At 32.8% G+C, this 20,807-nt stretch overlaps 1 protein-coding gene across 11 annotated transcripts in view; it reads left to right on the forward strand.

Annotated features, from left to right (window-relative positions):
• The window catches only part of LOC105250089 (probable Ras GTPase-activating protein), a 294,638-nt gene that overhangs the window by 224,299 nt on the left and 49,532 nt on the right, over window positions 1-20,807 (forward strand). The window contains exon 1 of one of the 11 annotated variants that reach the window (XM_011255994.3): window positions 7,175-9,629. The exons of the other annotated variants lie outside the window; for them this stretch is intronic. Within the exon in view, the coding sequence (XP_011254296.1) occupies window positions 8,783-9,629 (847 nt within the window). The 5' untranslated portion in view covers window positions 7,175-8,782. Of the gene's footprint in view, window positions 1-7,174; window positions 9,630-20,807 lie in introns of those variants that run through there. 11 annotated transcript variants of the gene reach the window in all.

A 20,807-nucleotide genomic window follows, 5' to 3' on the forward strand; every position in this document is an offset into this window, starting at 1 on the left:
TTTTAACGATATATAATTTTTTTTACGCGACCTGTCATCCCGTGGCGCTTTCGTGACTATTTGCATAGATTAAAGCTTGGAAAATTCGTCGCCGAAAAAGATTCAATTTTATGTTACGATTTCTAAACTTGAGAGGAGACAGACTTTTAGACTTATTGTAAGTGCCAAACGTACAGGTTAATGATGAAAACTTTGTCGGTCTTTTGAAGAACTTTTGTCATCTCGTATAAACCTGCCGTTTCGACTTTCCGGGCGTTCTAAGTTAAGTCTCACAGATCCTTTTAAACTGTTGATTTTTCTACTTTGTAATAGTCTGAAAGTTTATGTTTGTAACACCATAAATTTTGACACTTTTTGATTAACTATCTGAATTTGACCGAAAGTGATGCCTCCTTGAAATGAGTCAACAAACGAATTTTTAATTTTTAATCTATTCAGCTATCAATTTTATTTAGCTTTAAAATTAAATAATTATATAATTATATGTGTTATTTAATTATATATTATAATTAAATAATATCAATCTTTATCTCGGCTTAAATGTGAATATTTTTTTTTAATGTAAATCTTTGCATTTGACTCTACAGACTGACAAAATAGCTATAATACAGTTAAATATCGCTAAACAGTATTGTGTTCTAGTATGTGCTTGTTCAAACAGCTGAACAGACAGCATCTATGCGGTTTCGTTACACTTGAATGATGGAACAAGCATAAAAGCGACTTGCCACATTCGAGGACAGAAAAAAAGATCTTCCGTAAAAAACGAGAGCCGCATTGACACGAGTCATAAGATAGTAAATAAGTTTTTTCGCATTTACTTTTATAAATCAAAAGATTATTTATAGTATTAGTTTTAAATAAATTATAAAATTAATAAATATGTTACATTTTTATTTGAATAATTAACAAAAATTAAATTTTAAAATGCAGAATTTTATATTTACTATGGTTGATCTACAATGTTCTTTTGATTTTGAGACGTTTAATTATTTTAAAAGCTACAATATACATGTGTAAAAATATGAATAACACTTGAGATATTTATTATACATAATAATAAATTATATATATAACATAATTAAAATTTGTATCGAAACTTTATGAATTCATGATTCATAAATTATTATAACACACTATCGTAAATATTTTTAATTTTTAATGTATTTAGCTATCAATTTTATTTAGCTTTAAAATTAAATAATTATATAATTATATATAATTATATATGTTATTTAATTATATATTATAATCAAATAATATAATATATTATAATATTATATATTATAATCAAATAATATCAATCTTTCACTATCATAAATATTTCGTATCAAATATTACATCGACTATTTATATCTTGACATAAAAGACACGCGACAGAGTTAAATAGAAGATTTGATTGAAACAAGTCGCCTTTGTCTTTTTTTTCCTATTGCTATCATTACTAGTCTGTCGCCGGACTGTCTTCGTCGTCATCGTTCTTTCGTCCGCTGTCGAGACGTAAAGAGACGACTGCAAAAAGAGCAAAAGATGAAAAAAAAAGCAAGACGAAAAGACGCACGTCAGGATCTCGCCTACACGCACTCCGTTGAGGCAATCGCTCGTCTTCCCACACGTAATTCTTGCGCCTTCAATGCTCATCTCTCGCGCCCCTTTAATCTCTCTTTCTTCCTTCTTCTTCGCGTCGCTTAATCTCGCCATAAATCCGACATTTATTCCTCGTGTGCAGTAAGGAACCGGAATTAAGATAGCGCCACGTTAATTGCCGTCGTTAATAGGATGCTTAGTGCTATGTATCCAGTCAGTCGAGCCGCATCTTTGTATTTGCCGCGGCTAATAATTACGTTACACTGATCGTATATGAGCGTATACTGTTTTTTTTATTAATCGATAATGCGATAAATATGATCCTCATATGATGCCCTGCGTTCGCCGGAAGTCATAAATTTTAATGAATCGAAAAATATTAAAATTTAATATGCATAACGTTATTGATGGCAGATTCTTATAGTGTAAATACAAAAAATGATGTCTGTATTTACTTGCAAAAATATTTTGTTGAGCGATGCATTTCCTTTTTGTTTATTTGATAATCATTCTAGCTATTTTCTCCGAACATTCTATACGTCTCATGGGAAAAAAAAGTTTTTAATTACAACACTGTGCCAGGATCGGTGTTGTCTAACTCGTTTAAGTGCAGATCATCAAGATTCCTCGTCGTGCGCGGCGTGTGTTGCAAACGTCAGCTTCAAAGGCACGTGCTTGGACGTCTGCTTTCGGTGCGAGAGAGATAGATAGTGGCGTCGAAAACGTGCTTGTAAGTGAATTTTTCAAACAACACGCTCGTAAAATGCTAATTGCATTCTACGCCCAACAAAAGGCTCATGGAGATACAAGTGATCCTTTTCCATCGTGCTCTTTTCCAAGTTTCTCACATTTTAGAACGAAAATTGAACAAGGAAAATTGAACGAGGCAAATTTTTTCTTCGTAAAATAGCACATTCCTCCTGTCAATCATAAAAATATTCAATAGTATCGGCGCCATCGAGCTGCAGGAATTTTACACATTCTCTCAATGGAAGTAGAATCGATCTTTTCAAAGGAATTTTCTGAGCAATATTCGCCCAGGAAGCGCCACCATATTCGCTACAATAAATTTGCGAGACTGCACGAATCCGATCGTACCACGCAAAATGAGATTTCTCTCATCCCGCGCGTAGGCAGCGCAAACAGAGAATCCTCGAGATTGCTCGCTTTGCCGCTGCAATTGCATCCGTTACGCTTCGGGTCATTATTCATTTTAGGCGGCGGTGTCAATCACGAAGAAGAAAGCTCGTTCGGCGCCAGGAACCTGTGCATTATTACAATTAGCGATGTCGCAAATACAAACGATCGTGTCTCACAACACGCGGGAATTACGCAATGCAACTCTATAGAGATTTATTATCAAGATTGGAATTTTGCGTAAATAAATATAAACCCTTCTCATTAAATCAAAGATGTAACAATGAAATAGAAAAATAATTTTTATATCTTTGAATTTTTAAAATTTATATACAGGATGTTTCAGACCACCCGTACCACCCATTTAAAAACTAGAAAAATGGTTGTTTTAAAAAAGGAAAAACATTTTCTTTTTAAATCGGATGCTCTCTATCGAATGGTGATATTTTCAACTTCTGGTTCCGGCCGGAAATAGCCGATTCAGACCGAAAGTGCATTTTTTTAAATGGAACCCCCTATTTTTCATTACATATTCTTGTAGCTTACCTTGAGAGCTTTCCAAAATACTATAATAAATTATTTTTCCATGAAGTACTTTTCGAGTTATGAGGCTTGAAATCATTTCTTAATTTTACATAAACCATAAAATATCTTGTAAAATATTCATTTTTCGATTATCTTACCTAAATACTTTTATGTACAAAATAATGAGAGGAATCAATTGATGTAAAGAAAACATACAGTTGTTTTTAAGAAAAAATGTGGAATTGTTAATTGCAAATTACATATTTTTTCTTAGAAACAACTATATGTTTTCTTTACACCAATTGATTCCTCCCGATTTATAAAGAAAATGTTTTAACTTTTTTGAAATAACCACTTCTCTAGTTTTTAAATGGGTGGTACAGGTGGTCTGGAACACTCTGTATATGCTCCTTAAATGAAGAAAATTAATTAAATGATTTGAAATTTTATTTCATACACATGTTTGTAGACGTATTATTGCCTAAGATATGCTAAGGAAACTTATTACTTATTTCTTTGTAATTCACTTAACTGATTGTGAATGATAATGCGTCATTGATTATGCATGCGAGTATATTCTAATCAATGCAATTACACTCGGCATCGATAAATTTAATTTGCTAGAAAAATCAAACTGGCTCTAGTTATCGTAAAAGTGAAAGGAATTGTGACTTTAAAACACGCGCTACGAGGACAATAAATACCTATTTCAGTCTATATCTATATCGGCTTAATATAAAATAATTTATACTATACTTATCTATATCTTGCGCGCGATTTATGTCTATGATTTATGACATGTTTTAAATTCGTTGTTCTGCGAGAATATTAAAACATTAAAAACATGTTAGCTTTTAGTCCGGTATTATGGAGTTTCTATAAAAATTAATTGGAGATATATTAAAATTTAAAAATCTTATACCTTAAAATATTTAAAATTACTTTCTTGTAAATCTTTTAATTTAACTTATTATATTTACAGAATGGATCTTTCTATCGCTTAATAAAAATGAAAAGAAAAGGAGATCGAGAGAAAATTGAGCACGAATCGACAAGTAAAAGTGAGATTTTGACACAGATTTACTTTCGACAGACATTTTGAAGTACATTATCGCACGCACACGCTTTCTTCGATTATAATTGGAATAAATTATTGTAAAAATATATAGAAGAAATATGTAAAAAATGCATTACCCGAAAACATCGAAACGATCGAAAAAATTTTTATTTTTCCAGCAACAGTTTCAAATTGGAGAAATACATGGAAAAATTTGATTGAAAATTGCATGCATATCTCTAAATGAAAATGATTTTTCAAATTCGAACAAATTGTGAAATATTTTCAATCTGAACTCGTAAGAGATTGAATCACACATACACGCACAAAGTTCAAACGCATGCTTGACTTGATGAAACTTGCATTTCAATCGACGAATATGTACGAAATTGGAAAGAACTTCTTATCATCCTGCTCCCGACGTTGCATAAATCGCCTTAAGCAGTCTTAGGCTTTCAAGGGACGAGAACGTTTTGAGATCCGAATGTTTTTCGCGCTGAGCCAACGTTATTTATGAGCATCCTTTTTCGCTCCTTTTTACTTGGTGGATTTGAACGCAATTTTACACACAAGAATGTGACGATGTGAATTTTTATGCTAGTAAAAAGTTAAGTTTTATTACAATTTTTCAAAAAATAATGAAAAATATTTTGTAACTTTGTTTATTATTATAATAAATTGCTAGGATAAGAATGAGTTAAAATAGAATTGGAATCTGAGAAGATATAAGATAATAATATAATATATTATAAAATATATTCACAACTCAAATTTGTTATCCAAAACTCGAATAGTTACGCTAACAAATTGTACAATAATTAGATAAATTGAAACAAAGTTAGCAATTATTGAACTTTGCAGCGTTTATATCGGTCCTCGGCGTCTATCTCCTTCCGCTTTCATTCGCGGCGGCTTTGCGGTTTTCGTGGAATGAAAATTGGGATCATAAACTATCGGTTTTATGTTAGAGTTTCGAAATGGAGTAACGCGAGACAGACAGCAGGATGGTGATGAAGAAACAGTTACGGACGTGATCCGGTTGGGACACAGAGATTTTCTCGGGCATGCATAATTTGCCGGAGAAAATTGACGGAGTTGCGACTTTTTCTAAGGGTCACGAAATTCACACCGCATCGATAGTGAAATAATCGTCGCGTCACAAAATTGATCTGAAGTAAGACCGGTCGATATTGTGAGATAAGAAAAAGCTTCCAAGATTGCAATTTATTTATACAACCTTTTTTTTTAAGGATGTTTTGTATGTATAATCCCAACAAAAAGTAGTTGAAAATCAATATTGACGAATATCCACTTTTAGCAGAAATGTATTTTTTAATATTTATTGCGTTTTTACTGAAATATTCCGAATTTTGTTAATCGAAATGATTAACTTTTGGCAGAGAATTTCGCCTTGTGACAGATACATGGCTAATTTCATTAAATTATATTTAATATATTTTTAATCAGTTAGTACTTATATAATATTATTTGACCAAATATTTTCTCTGTATCTAAACTTTTGCAAATTTTAAACAAATTCTGAACATTACTTCCATGTGTTTTTGTCATTTGAATCGACGTGGTTATCCACGTTCCCCAAAAGAACACATGTTAATTCGGTGCAAATTAAAATCCTTATAACTTGTGAACGTTTTAGTGAATCGATTAAAAAATTCTATTGAAGATTCTAAACATATCTAAGGACATTCTGTACAATTTTCATTTCTATTTTTTGCATATTTTCACCATTGCGTTGGTTCTTGAAGTCTGTTAACTAATTTTTATTAATTTTATCTAACGGACCTTTACTTCATTATAATAATTCCTTCATTATAATAATTTTCATTAAATTCTCAATATTTTGAAAATAGATACAAAACATCCTTAAATTAATTATTCTTATTTATGCAGTCGAATATTCTCACGCTTAACATAATTGAAAGCGTGCATAGTTTCTTGATGCATGTAATCTCTCGGAATCGAGACTTTTAAAATAAATGATGGAAAGATCTATATTTTACGTCGCATATCCATAATAATTAGCGTACATACTTACATAAGATATCTCACATTTGAAGTTATCATTGCGCTTTCACTATTACAAATGTCAATATTAATACGCTTTCACATTGCAATAATATAATTGAAAATATATAGACAATTTTTAACACATTCTTGTGCAAAAATGGTACATAAAGAAAGACTCGAAGAAAAACAAAAAATATTCGTGATAGAGCTTATTACAAATTTAGCAGCATTCAATTTGATTTTCTTCGAAGTTTAGATTCTTTTCTTTTGACAGCACCCACTAGACACGCCCAACAGTTGAAACATGACAGAAGTATCTTGCGTTTTTCTCCCACAGCCTCCAAGAGTCTTACACAACTCGAGTTTTGTCCTGAATCGCCTCGATTAGAAATTATAATAATTTTTTTGCAAAACTCTTGTGTTTTATTCTAGGGACAGAATAATTTTTATTCTTTATGAAGAGATAGAAAAATAAAAATCGATGACAATTTCTTTATTTGCAAAAATTGTCTATGTATCGCATTTGTTCTTGTCAATAGAATAAAGAAGGGATGGATCTTCGATATCTCGGCATCGTGATTGAAGGCATCGTTTGATACATCTTCTCCCTTGGTGCATTCTACGTGTAGAATGTACCTCTACATTCCACGGATTGTCGTCGAGAAGCCAAGCACTTCCAGAGTCTGGAAGTCTGGTCGAGCATAGTGTACAGTCGTCGCCGATTCTCTCTCTTTCTCTCTGTCTTTCTCTCTCTCTCTCTCCCTTTTAACCGTGTCGAGAATACCGCCGTCTATAGAGCGCGCTGGCGACGCACTTGGATCAAGCCCGGCTCGTTGGATCCAGACAGTCGCGAGTTCGTCCGCGGTGCGGTCGATCGTGTGTCGTACTCATTCTTTGTACGAGAAGGCGCGCTCCTTGATAATAAACGCGACGCGAAGGAAAAAAATCCGCGCGAGTGGACGCGATCAGAAAGAGAGAGAGAGAGAGAGAAAGAGAAACAATCATCGCGCGCGAGCTCGAAGTGATCGTGAGAGCCGGATCGCCGTGACTTGGAAGAGAATACCTCTTACTTTTCTCGACGCGACAGTCGCTCGAGGACTCGCGATCGCATCGGAGTCGCGGGTAATTCGAGTTCGAAGATATTCGAGAGAAGATATCGAGAGAGAAAGAGAGAGAGAACGTCGCTATTGTGGTTCGCGGTGAACTGATGGTCGCTGGTTCTCGAATCGAGCAACTACGTGTTGGAATTCGCTTCAGAATAATACGAAACAACTGTGAGAACGAGCACTATGGATAAATCGGATGCCGCGCGAATGACAGATCGATGACAGGTGCGCTCGCGCGACCCCGCGTCTCGAGAGCGCTCCATTCAATCGCGATTATCCGCGAATATTTCGCTTCCCCCTTCCCCCCGAGTTATGGTCCCGCTCCCATATAAATCCCTTTATCCGGAGTACTCGCGGCGATCGTAAATCTCGACCGGCTTTGCCGACAATTTCAACGGCGTGTGCATTCCATTCGCGCTAACCGGCGATCCTCCGCGGATTCCTGGACCAATTGCACCTGCAATCTTCAATCGCATCTCCTCTTCCACGGATTTCTCTTATAGCGGAAAAGGATTGATGCGAAGTAACATTGAAAAGCTGAGAACACACGTATAAAGTGAACGGGAGAGACTCTTTTCCGTCCGCGGAGGAAGCGACGTTACAAAGACGTGTACGTGAAAGCAAGCAGGAATAAAACGTAGCCAAGAGAGAGAGAGTTCTTCACGGAAGAGACGACTTGACCGAGGAGGATACGCTGAAAAGTGGTCGCGCGTTGACGCGAGAGGTTCAACGCCTCGCATTCTCCGCGAGTATCAGCAGGGATAACTCAGCCAGCTGATATTCGTCTAGTACGTCGCACGTGTTCCTTCTTCCTTTCTCTACAGTCGCGTTTACGCAGCTCGATAGTTCTATATTTAGTCCGGGAGGGAGAGAAGGGACAGAGGGTCTCCGAAGAGACGGGTCGACCTCTCAAAAGGGTCGTCTCGAAGAACCGATCCGATCAAGAAATGTAATCATCGTTATTACACCGTTGCCTGGAAGATTGTATGCACCCGATTCTCGGATTAATCCGCGATTCTGGAGGCAGGGTGTTGCTACAACGCGATCTCGAGGGCGTATCTTATCGTCGGTTGATGGCAAAGACAGCCGATAAGCAAAAATGCGAGCGTGAGAATGAATCGGAGTCGATCGAGGGGGAATGGTTCGCGTAAAGCGATCGAATATAGTATCACATAGTGCGTGACAGCCAGTGCGTAGAGTGTCATCGATAATGTGCCACGAGATAACCGCGATATCAAATGATAAGGTTCGCTCGATCGAAAGTCGTTCTCTTGAAAAGCGCGCGAAAAGGGAGGAAGAGAAGCTTACTGGTTTTTCACGCTAAGTCGTGATATATGAAGACATGCTGACGGCTGAGGATCCCGAGGAGTCGCCGAAGAGGCGGTCCACGTTCTACGTGTCATTGGACGGAGGCGAGCCGCCGACGCGACAGTCGGTCGCCAAGTTGACCAAGGGTCACTCGACGGACGACAAGTTCATCTGCAACACCTACCCCATCAGCAGCACGTCCAAGACACCCACGAGCGGGTCCCTGACCCGCACCCTGAGCAGCAACGAGGGCTTCTCGTCGACCGCGAGACGAATCGCGGACGAGACTCTACCCGAGGTGAGAGGCAAGGTGCAGTCGTTGACGAGAATCTTCGAGGCGTCCAAGTGCGACCGGATAGCCAGCGGGGGTCAGACGGAGCAGAGAAAAAAGGTCGAGAGGACGAGGTCTTTCAAGACGATCGAACGATTTCAGAGCCGGTTTACCGGCAGGAAAGAGTCCAACGGCAGAAAGGACAGTCGTCTGAACAATACCATTGCCTGCTTCGAGGTGGAAGACGCGGCCGGATGCGGCAAGAAGCTGTCGAATGTCGAGCAGAGACCCGCCGCGACGAGGATCGTCATCGAATCGGCCGCAAAGTCCTCCCGCGGTCATCAGGAGCAGCCGAGAAGCAAACAGAGCACGACCCTCACGAATCTATTGATTCGTAGGACTCACAGCACGAAGCTGGCCAGGAGCAATAGCACGCTGGTGCGAATCGGAAGGCACGCATCCGTCGACAGTCCTTGCGCCGTTGAAAAGGACGTCCGTGTGAGCAGATACAAGGATGAGGAGGCCAGCGAGGATCCTGCTGTCGCCGACGACGAATGCGTCGAATCGTCCGTCTTTGAAGACGCCGACATCGATGGCGGGATACACTCAGGTAAACGAGTCTTTCCGGTTTATCAAAACACTAGGTGGATTCTCGACCTGGACTTTCGAGCGGATACCTTAAGCACGTGATAAAGATGCACGGTTGTTTTCAGCGTAATTATACTGAATATATATCGTGTAAGCTTATCGCACTTGTATGACTCGATCGATGTTAATCTGTGCATAATTAACGGGGTTCGTTGAATCACTGTATATTAGAATTTTCTAGCTCATTATATGCATATTAACGATAATGAATAATATAATGAATAAATATAATCTATACTCTATCATACACTGAGGGAAAAATTTGTTTAAATCAAATTAAATCAAAATTATTAAATTTGTTTTCTTGAAACTTTTGCTTTAAATGGAAGGAATTGTTTATTTCATTTAAGCAAAAGCATTTAATTTTAATTAAATATGCATGTTATATTATTTTCATTTATATTATTTTTTATATTTAAATACTATTTTCATAAAATATATGCTATAATTTATTAAATTAAATATATTATTTTTTTTTATTAAAAAATTTTAAATTTTTGGGAATAAAAAATGCATTTTAATAAATATTTTGTAAAATTAAAATATAAAAATATTTAATTAAAAATTATATTTGTTAAGCATATATATTTTTCTAAACATATGTAAATAAATACTTAACTTAAGCAAATAGACGTTTTGAATACAAGTAAATACGTGATTAGAACCCACCGAATAAATAGTTTTCTTGACTAAAATTTTTTTATTTCAAGATAATTTTTTCCTCAGTGTAAAAATATACTCTTACTGTTTAAATTTGTGACGAATATTTGTGTAAGCTTTTCTTGTCTAAAACCAATTATCTTATAAGAAGCTATTTGAATTTATTTAATTGGTTAATGGCAAGTAATTAAATAAGTTCATATAGATTCTTATAAGATAATTGATTTGAACGAATGAAAAGTTTATTCTTTATAATTGTGCATAAATTTATTTTATATTTAAATTTCTAATAATGTCCAAACACTTTATTAGTATTTGGACATTATTAGGCATTATTAGAAATCTTAAAATCTTAAAATAAGAATAGAATAAAATCTTTACGATAAGAAAATTTATATAATATAGAGCAGAAAAATTTATATAAATAATTAAAGTAATTCTTAATTATTATAATTATTTATATAAACTTTTTTGTGCTCTGTATTATATAAATTTTCTTATCGTGAAGATTATAATAAACTAAAAAAAAGTTTATATAAATATTATAAAAATTTATATTATAATTTTCTTATCATTTTATGATTAAACTACTAAAGATTAAATTACTAAAGTTTGATAAAGTTTGATAAGTTTGATTGATTCGATATGAATCATCTGTATATTGTAACATTGAGTCATTTTGACAGTTCAAACCGTTCGCGAAAGTGCGAGATAAATGCGTGGCGATATTAAACAGGAAACCAATTCGCGAGATAAATTAACGAAGTACTTAAAGTCGCGAGATCGTCGGGATGTTTCTCAAATAATCAACCGGACACGCCGGTTTGCCCGAGCAAGTAACGAGTGTTAATTATCCGCTTCCGCAGGATCTCTCACGCCATCCTTTAAAATGATTTTTGTTTTTGGCTCGATAATTACACAATAATTATACAGCACGCTGTGTTCCACAAAGCTGCGTTTAGAGAGCGCAACGAGATTTATGAGACGCTTGAGATATTTGAAAGTATTGGTAGGATTCTGAAGATTCGTCATTAATAAGATCTCGGGCAAACACAGACCGCTACTATCTACTTACGAGAATGCTTTATGGGTGTCTGTAGGGTATTTATTACGCTTAATTGTTTCCAAAGAAATCTATGTGCAATTGAAGATTTCTATGGCCTGTTAAAAATAATTACGAGCAATTTGGAAGTTATTACGTGTAATTGATATAAATTATTTGACACAGTTATTGATATAATTGATATAATTTAATTATTTGATTATAAAATAAGCATCGTATCTTGATTTGAAGGTTCGAGAAAAAAAAAATTATGTGACACAATTTTCTATTGTATTTTTTCTTCTTTTATTTTCTAAATTATATTATAAGAGAAAGTTTTTTTTGCATTATACTTAAAATCGGAATATAAACCAAAAAGAGAAAGATAAATTATCTTATTTCGGAGATCGTACAGAGAATATTACGCTTGTATTTTCAAGAGAGCAACGAACATAAAACTTTTACGAGTTATGGTATAATCGTAATTACAAAGTGCAAAATTACAGAGTGCACTCATGGCCAGGAGAGTCCGGTGACTTTTAAAAGGGACATATGCTTATAATGGTTATGCGCACCAGTTGAAATGACGTTACGCTCTATCGCATCTCTTTTGATAATGTATCAGTGTGAATGTTTTATGCGAATGATGACAATGTTTACGCGGAAAATATGCGTATACGGAAATTATTATTAGTAATCTCGCTAGTCACGTAGAGATGTTCGAATATATTCGACGATAATTGTGCTGCATTAAATCTACAAGTGAAAGGAAAAAAAATTTGCTATAATAAATTCTAAAAATAATAAATAATTTGGAAATAATTTAATAATTAAAAAGAGAGTTAACATCTTTTTCTTATCTTACATTAAGATAAAAACTCGTATTAAATTATTTCCAAATTATTATTTATTATTTTTAGAATTTATTATAGCAAATTTTTTTTCCTTTCACTTGTAGATTTAATGTAGCACAATTATAATCATCGAATTCACTAAATAAATGTCGAATGACTCATCAAATCACATATAACAATTTTCTTTTCTTTTAATACTTTCACTATCATCGAGAGGCATATGTCTTACAAAAAAATGTATAGTGAAAGAATCAATTTGCAGTAAATTTCTTCGTTTCGAACTTTATAATAATACAATCACTTTGAATTAAAAATCATGTATCGTATAGGTAAAACGAGGATCTCACGTAGCTTATGCTCTAGCAATCAAAGAGACTAATGAAGGCGACACGATCTTATCTAATTTAAACTGCGCTGTCTCTCACTATGTCATCGATGTGTTTTCTCTCCCTTGAACTAATTATGAAGAATGCAAAGAGAGAGAGCATACATAATTGAATATGATTATCGGAATTTAAATACACTCGATCATTTATATTAAAAATCATATTTTACATATGAAACTTGGAATCGATATAGTTTGTTACACAAATATTTAATTTTTTATTCAATATTTTTTTCGTTAATTTTGATGTATCAATCTACCTAAAATTTATTAATATTATAAGTGAAGATTTTATATACACAGTATGAATTTTATTCTCTATTTCTGAGAAACTTTCTTTTTTCCTCTCTTTTTACTTTCATTTATAAAGTTGTTAAATTCCTCGATGCTTTTTTTATCGAGGTAAAATCGACTTTCAATTGAAATACAGTTTATAATAAAGAAAAAAGAATAACACAAAACCATGAAATCTATGCATACAAGAGAAAATAAAAATTATGTGTAAATAAATAATATTCATTAAATATTACAGATATTTAAAGAATGTTATGATATATTTTTTAAGAAATTGAGAAATTTCATACTAATCGATATAAAGATTAATAAGAATTATAATTTTCTACAAGCAAAGATAGAAATCATTTTGTAGAGATATTTGAGGATTCTCGATTGAGGAAAATTGTTAAAAAAAAGCCGCATAAGGAAATATCTCTATCTTGTTTATTCCATCGTTTTAAATAGCGTAAATAAAGTAAAACATTTCGCATAAGACTTTTCGTAATGGCCTCATATTGTCGATATCTATGATCACGAAGGCTTATATTGCACCGTTTCTAGATTACATCGAATTATTCCTACGTGTCGACAAAACGAAACCGAGCGAATCTTGCATTTCTCGAAAGCGTCACGCAATTCGCTCGATACCGCGATTAATATCCGGGACCATAATTACCTTTTTAGCGTCGATCTTTGCATGCTAATTTTGTCAGAAAGAAAATGATGCCGCGCAATAAGGATCTTCCGACAAAGTGGTAAATTACGTTAGTGAGTAAACGGAATAAACGCGATGGACGCGGTGAAGATTTTATCGCAAAATGTAGAATGATTTATGCTACGACCAGAGGAAATCTGCTTGCTTTTCTAGCTACACACATTGAAGCAAATATTTTATTTATAAACTCTATTATTGATATTATATTATATTTTTTAAATATAAAATTTAATTTATCATGGAATATTAATAATATACATATTATTAGAAAATATAATTTATTATTTATCTCATTTTTCTCTATTATTGATGCTACATTTTTGAAATTTAATATTCTGTTTATTACAGAATAATACTAATTATATATTATTAGGAAATATAATTTTTAAAATACATATGCATAGGTATATTTTTTTTTATAAAATACTTTGACAGAATTGTTAAGTTCAAAGATAAATTATAAAAGTGTCAAAATTTTCAATAATTAACATATTCAGTCAATATAAAAAAAGAATCGTATTAATGTTTGTTAAATAATTAATTTTTTCTAATAAAATGGTAAGAGCTGAAGAAACATTAAAGAGTTTTTCTTCTTTTCTCTTCACCAATAGTCAATCAGTCATCAATAGTCAGTTTTCAATAGTCATTAAACGTTCATCGATCGATTTATATTCCATTATAATATGACTTTAAAATCAGAAAATTCTTAAAACGTGAGTTTATCCGATATTAAAGAATTTAAAATTAAAATTTTCCATGATGACAAAAAAGAATAAAGTTTTTATATTTTTAATACACTTCAACATGATCTTTACAAGCTTTGGACGAGATTAAAAAAACATCGGTCACTAAAGTGCGCCTATTTATTCGTGTTATTGTGTCAAAATCGTGCAGTAAATTGGACAGACCGAATGACAGAAATAAACGAGGGGAATTTTATGGCGGCCTCGTAAATCAGACCCATACAAGAGGGAAAGAACGAAAGATCGAATTTTGCGATTCTGCCGACGAATTCGTTGGTACCGTTAGGGCGGCAAGAGTTGCACAGAACGAAAGAAAGCCGCGTCTTTTATTCCTCGTCGGCGGGTACAAACCATCTTAATTAAAGAACCGGAAAAATACATACGTCGACTCGTAAGTTCTTCAAACGAATCATTACTCTCACATCCGGTTCTGTGACGTATGCCATAATTAGTCCTCTATAGGTCCTAAGAATAAAAGCTTAAAAAGAATACGCATATATAAAAAATTGTAAAATATATATTAAATTTTCTTTGAAAAAAATTGAGAGATTTTGGTCTCGAAATATTTAAATTTTAAATTAATTTAAATTAATTTATTAATTTTGTCGGATAATTATTTTCAAATTCGTTTTTAGTTTCTCTCAATTCCTATAATAATTGCTGGTAAAAGATATGTGTTATATTCGGCGAAGATTGACGAGATTAATAAATCTTAGAGGGATCCCCGAGATTTTGGTGACTAACTAGTTTATGCTACAAAACACGTGACACAAACGACCCAAGGATCCCTACCATTCACAAATCGCGGCCAGAGACCTGCATCGACATTTTGGGAACCTACTTATGCAGGTCCATTCGTTTGGCCACCTGCCCTCCTCCTCAGTCAAGAGAAAAAGTCGTCGCGATTATAGTTCCCTCAACTAAACTTCCCTGGCATCGTCTTTTTTATCCTTGTCTTCTCAGTATTCTTTTCTAATTCTTATTCGTTGTCAATTGGAAGGATTGAAAGAATCCAATATAACATAGTCATTAAATATCTTTTTGAAAATGTTTAACATTGTACAAATTAAATTCAAATTAAAATCAAATTTAATTTAATTTTTTTCAAATTTTTCTATGAAAAATAAATTGAACATTTCAAATAATTGATTCCAATTATCGATACTTTGCAATCGTCGATGTTTTGCAATATAACGTGAAAATATCAAATAAAGAAAATAATTAAAAAATTTTTGCATCGACACAATAATAATAAAAAGAATAAAAATTAGCTCGATAAATAAATCTTTTATAATTTGTTTCTATATAATCCATAAGACATACAATGAACGCATTCTGCAAGAGTACCATAAGGTCGATATCGCGCGATATTACTGTTTGGACCATATTGCGGCGGTGTTTATAAAAAAAAAGATATCGCGCAGTCATCGACGTTTATCCGTCGAGCTTTTAGGATTTTATTGCGTTTCACATAATGATGATTTTTTATTCTGATATTCGCCGGCGTAAAAAAAATATTTATCCCATGAATTGATCTTGCGCATGAATGTTTGAAAAATCTGATCAAAATATTTCCATCGTTTTGCTTCTAAAAAATCGCGATGGCATTGATTGCAACCTTGTCTCGATAGCCGCTGCGAGATGAAGGAAAACAGCTGATTTCTATCTCTCTAGTTTTACACAAGCGGGGCTTTTTTCTGGATCACTCAATCGGAAAAGACATGAGGTTTTTTCCATTGCGAAAACTAAGATAAATATATATCAGACGCAGCATTTGCAACGTATAAATTAATGACGAATTAATGATTTTTCAACCAATTCATACATAATTCGATATTAAAAAATGCCTAAATCATATGATAAATTTTTTAAAACAATTTTTTGATATCGTAAGAATAATAATACAATTTAATAAATATAATACAATTAAATAACAATTTAAACTCTCATCGTGATTCGCTAAATTATAACGCGAGGTATCGATTTCGATACGAAATGAAGAATACAATCGAGATGAAATCGCTAATCTAGGCAATCAAGAGGCAAATAAAAAATGCTTCTTGAGTGAAATCTATTTAAGTACAAATTTAAAATGTTTTCAAGAGGCAAATATAAGAATGCTTCTTGAGTGAAATCCATTTAAGTACAAATTTAAAATGTTTTATTATTTGAATTTTTATTGGCAATTTATTATTCTTACGATATCGAAAAATTGTTTTTAAAGCATTTTTTAAAACAATTTTTCGATATCGTAAAAATAATAAATTGCCAATAAAAATTCAAATAATAATTAAAACATTTTAAATTTGTACTTAAATGGATTTCACTCAAGAAGCATTCTTATATTTGCCTCTTGATTGCCTAGATTAACGATTTCACCTCGATTGTATTCTTCATTTTGTATCGAAATCGATACCTCGCGTTATAGTTTAGCGAACCACGATAAGGGTCGACAATATCAATAACGTTAATGTACAAGATAATGACATGATCCATTATGCGACCTCGTGAACGCCATCGCATCGACTTAATCGTAGATACTCCAACGGCGTTTCGTTGATGGAGAGCTTCGTGCGCGAGAATGAATCGGATTTCAAGGCGCGTTGCACAAGGTAGATTTCGTTATGAAACGATTTCGACATAGCTTTACTTAATTACGGCTGATCATGCCGTTGTTGGTTTAACCCATGGCCTTACGTTTCATATCGCTGATGCAATTTACATATTTACCAATTAAACCTTTCGCGATCGATTTGTTTGGTAGTATTTCACTTGAGATTAAAACGTTATATGTGATTATAATATCGGTACATGATATTTATATTATAATTATTATGACAAAAATTTACGGGAAGAGTTGTATCTATTATTATATTTGAAGATACATGAAATTATTCTATTAAATATGAGTTATATCAAATATTGCAGGTTAAGTATCGAGAGAAATCGCGAATTTCCGCGAAAGCATCCTTTACCTAACTTGGGAATACGCCGGAAACCTTTTCCCATCGAATTTCTCACTGTGATTCTTCGATTCCACTTGCAAAGAGAAGTTAGATTTCTGAGCTATGCATTTTTTGTTTTTCTACAAGAAGAATGATTTCACGACTGACTTGTTCTGATTTTATTTGTGAATGTTTACGTAGACAGAGACACTTAGATTCATGCAGTAATTCTTTCACTGGCTCACAAATCCTTCAAATTCCAAAAATGAATGACAAGAGAGATTAATTATCTATTCCTAAAATATCTTAAAATTTTATAACAATTTTCCAATATATAATAGATTTTTAAATTAATGTTTAATTTAGATGTAAAAAATAGAAATGTTAATAATGCTATAAAATAATAATAGAAAAATAATCCTGAAAATTTCATTATTTTTTTAACAGTTTTCAAGAATTTGTTACTTTCATTGTATGTACTTTTCATTGTAAATGCAATCAAGTATTTCTTGTATTGCTTACTGATACCTAACCCTGACAATAAGGAAAAAACGTCAGAGTTTGTTTTATTGTTTATAACTGAGTCACGCATCAGCAAAATGTTCTAGAGTGAAATTGTGTTGGTCGAGACAGACTAACAGTCGACAGAATGCAATTACACAAAGTGAGCGGACTTCTTTCCTTTCGCCCCGCGGCAGCAGTTGGTGCGTGAGAAAAGCGAATGATTGCAGAATGCTTGCTGTGCATGTTAAAAATCGGTAATGAAACCTGTTATTTTTTAATATGCCATCGCTTACGAACCTTTTTTCGCAGTTTATTGTCCGGAAAAATTATTTAGAATTATCAGAACGAAATCTACACTGAGAAAAAAATCTGATTGCATTAATTAGAATTCTGGTATATTCAACCAGTATGTCTGTTGGAAAATGGACGAACCAGAATTCTTGTAGGAATTACCAGATGAATCTGATTAATTTCTTCCTATTAAATTTATCAAATTTTCTGGTTAATAATACTAAACTCGCCAGCACCAAGTCGTCTAAAATTTTTTCCATCTAATCTCAAAAGTCTGATTAATATTCTGAATTCCAACAAGATTATTGGATAAATTCAATCCCGATTATTGAATAAATTATTTTAAATTCAGTTTGTTAGAAATTCAACTGATAAACAATGACGTAAGAAGAGGATGCAGCTCAAACACACACAATCAGAGAGCTAGCGTCCTCTTTCTGGCATTACTGCTCGTAAGAGAAAAAAAAATATACTTTGGATTTAATGTTAATACTAGTTCTTTATATACATTTCATGGCAAATATTGAATACGAGTTAAGTTAAGAGTGGCAAGCAAAGAAATTTTATAGATCCAATCAGAAAATACTAACCAAATCCTTATAGTAAAATCTATTAAACGTTCTAGTTATAAAAAATCGAGTCTTATTATGATAAGTAGAAATTCTTGTTTGATTTCACCAAAATGCCTTCAATCATATACTTGTTGATACAATCAAACGATTTTTCTCAGTGTAGTATATCTCTCTCTTTTCATCACAAAAACGTTATCAATAATTATTTATTTCATAATAATTGCATAATTATAATGTAAAGGAGAAAATTGAAAAACTAAAAGTGTGATTAGATGCGGATAATCATGCTGACATATAGAACGTATGCGCATCGTTTAAACAGACGATAAATCAAATCAGCCGAAAATATCTCATCCTATTTAGTTCAATTTACCGAGCATGTATAAATCAAGGGATATACAAAAGGATTTCAAGAAAGTAGGGCGTGGTTGAAAAAACATGAAAAGGTCACAGATTAAAACAGCCCGATTTATCGCAGGTGAGAATACGATAAACATCGATAGGCTCATAAATTATAGACATAACTACAGGGATATACTTCTATGTTCTTTGCAGCGCGAATCGATTCCTATAGCGGATTGAATTTCATATAACGGATCATGACGCGAGATATATATAATTGTTGATTTAACAGCCATCGATCTTATTTTTATCTCAACAAACTCTAAAGATTTTCATCTCTTCTTATTAAAAAATTAATGATATCTTTGAAGATTGTTATTTATTATTTTGATTTGCTGGAAATTAAACATAAGTAGCAGGACAAATTATCTATTATTCTACGCGCATTAAAAATTAAAATTAATCGCTAATGTTTATGCAAATTGACCTGTTAACAATATGCGCCACTTGGTATAGGCGGGACCGAACGTTTTATGTGTTTAGGACGAGGAGAATTCAATGGAAAATAGGTGATGAAGGTACAGAAGCGAGACACATGCGCAGACAACATTGACATATGCAAATATGTCCGTTTCTTGTTCTCTCGAAGATAAAAATTGTGTGACACATGACGAGATTGTTCGTCTATAGTTGTATCGGCACAGGCCGTACAATTCGACAATAAATATGCTAATTTTTCAGTTGCTGCACTCTAATTTTCCAATAGACGCATTGCAATATACATATGTGTAGGTTGATTCTAAAATTGATCGATTGAAAGAATTGCTTATTTAGCGAGAAGGAAAAAAGTTTTTTAAATACTTTAAAAATTATTATTAAATTACTAACATAATTAGTTAATAAGGAAAACAATAAACTCTATAAATTCTACGCACACACACACACACACATATATATATATATATATATATATATATATAAGAATAAATAAAATTTTATCAAAAAGAGTTAATACATGTATTGATTTTATAACAAAAATCTAAATCATATATTTATTAATCATATTAATAAATTTATTAATTATATTAATAATTTTACTAATAATTAATGTACTAATATAGTGGACAAATTATTAGTATAATTGGTAAAATTATTAATATAATTAATAAAGTTATTAATATGATTAATAAATGTATGATTTAGATTCTTGTTGTAAAATCAACATATATATATAAACTCTTTTTGACTTTACTGAAAGCTTTATTTATTCTTATATGTATGTAGAATTTATAGAGTTTATTATTTTCACACGGTCCTTCATTGTACGCTTAACTTGAAAAAAAAATGGTTACACGCTGTTCTAATTTAACAACGCTTAATTTAATAATATTTACGTGATGCGTGTCACTGAAATTAACTTGTGTGCACAGGAAAAAATATTGCACCATTGATTCTGCAACTGTATATCGTGACACATTTTTCCATCTCGTCTCTTGATGATCCACTTTATGTTTCGTGGAACAGCAGCTGACTTTATCAAGTTCAAAGCGATCCACCGGACATGATACAAGGGTAGACCTCGATGTGATTAATTTACTACATTAGAAATTATCTGTTTGTCTGTATGAAATGATACGAAAAGTTAACATTGACGTATAAAATATTTGCAAGAGAGATTTACCGTATTCACATTTCGAAAGTCGATTTCTTTAAATATAACTTTTGGTAAGCTTTAATTATACATTTTTATCTTATTCATCCGGAATATTGAAAAGTCTCCTTCAATCTCAGCAATCAACGTAATTGACATA

The sequence above is a fragment of the Camponotus floridanus genome, unplaced genomic scaffold (genome assembly GCF_003227725.1).
Source record: "Camponotus floridanus strain SB8 unplaced genomic scaffold, Cflo_v7.5 scaffold17, whole genome shotgun sequence".
Taxonomy (NCBI): Eukaryota; Metazoa; Arthropoda; class Insecta; order Hymenoptera; family Formicidae; genus Camponotus; species Camponotus floridanus.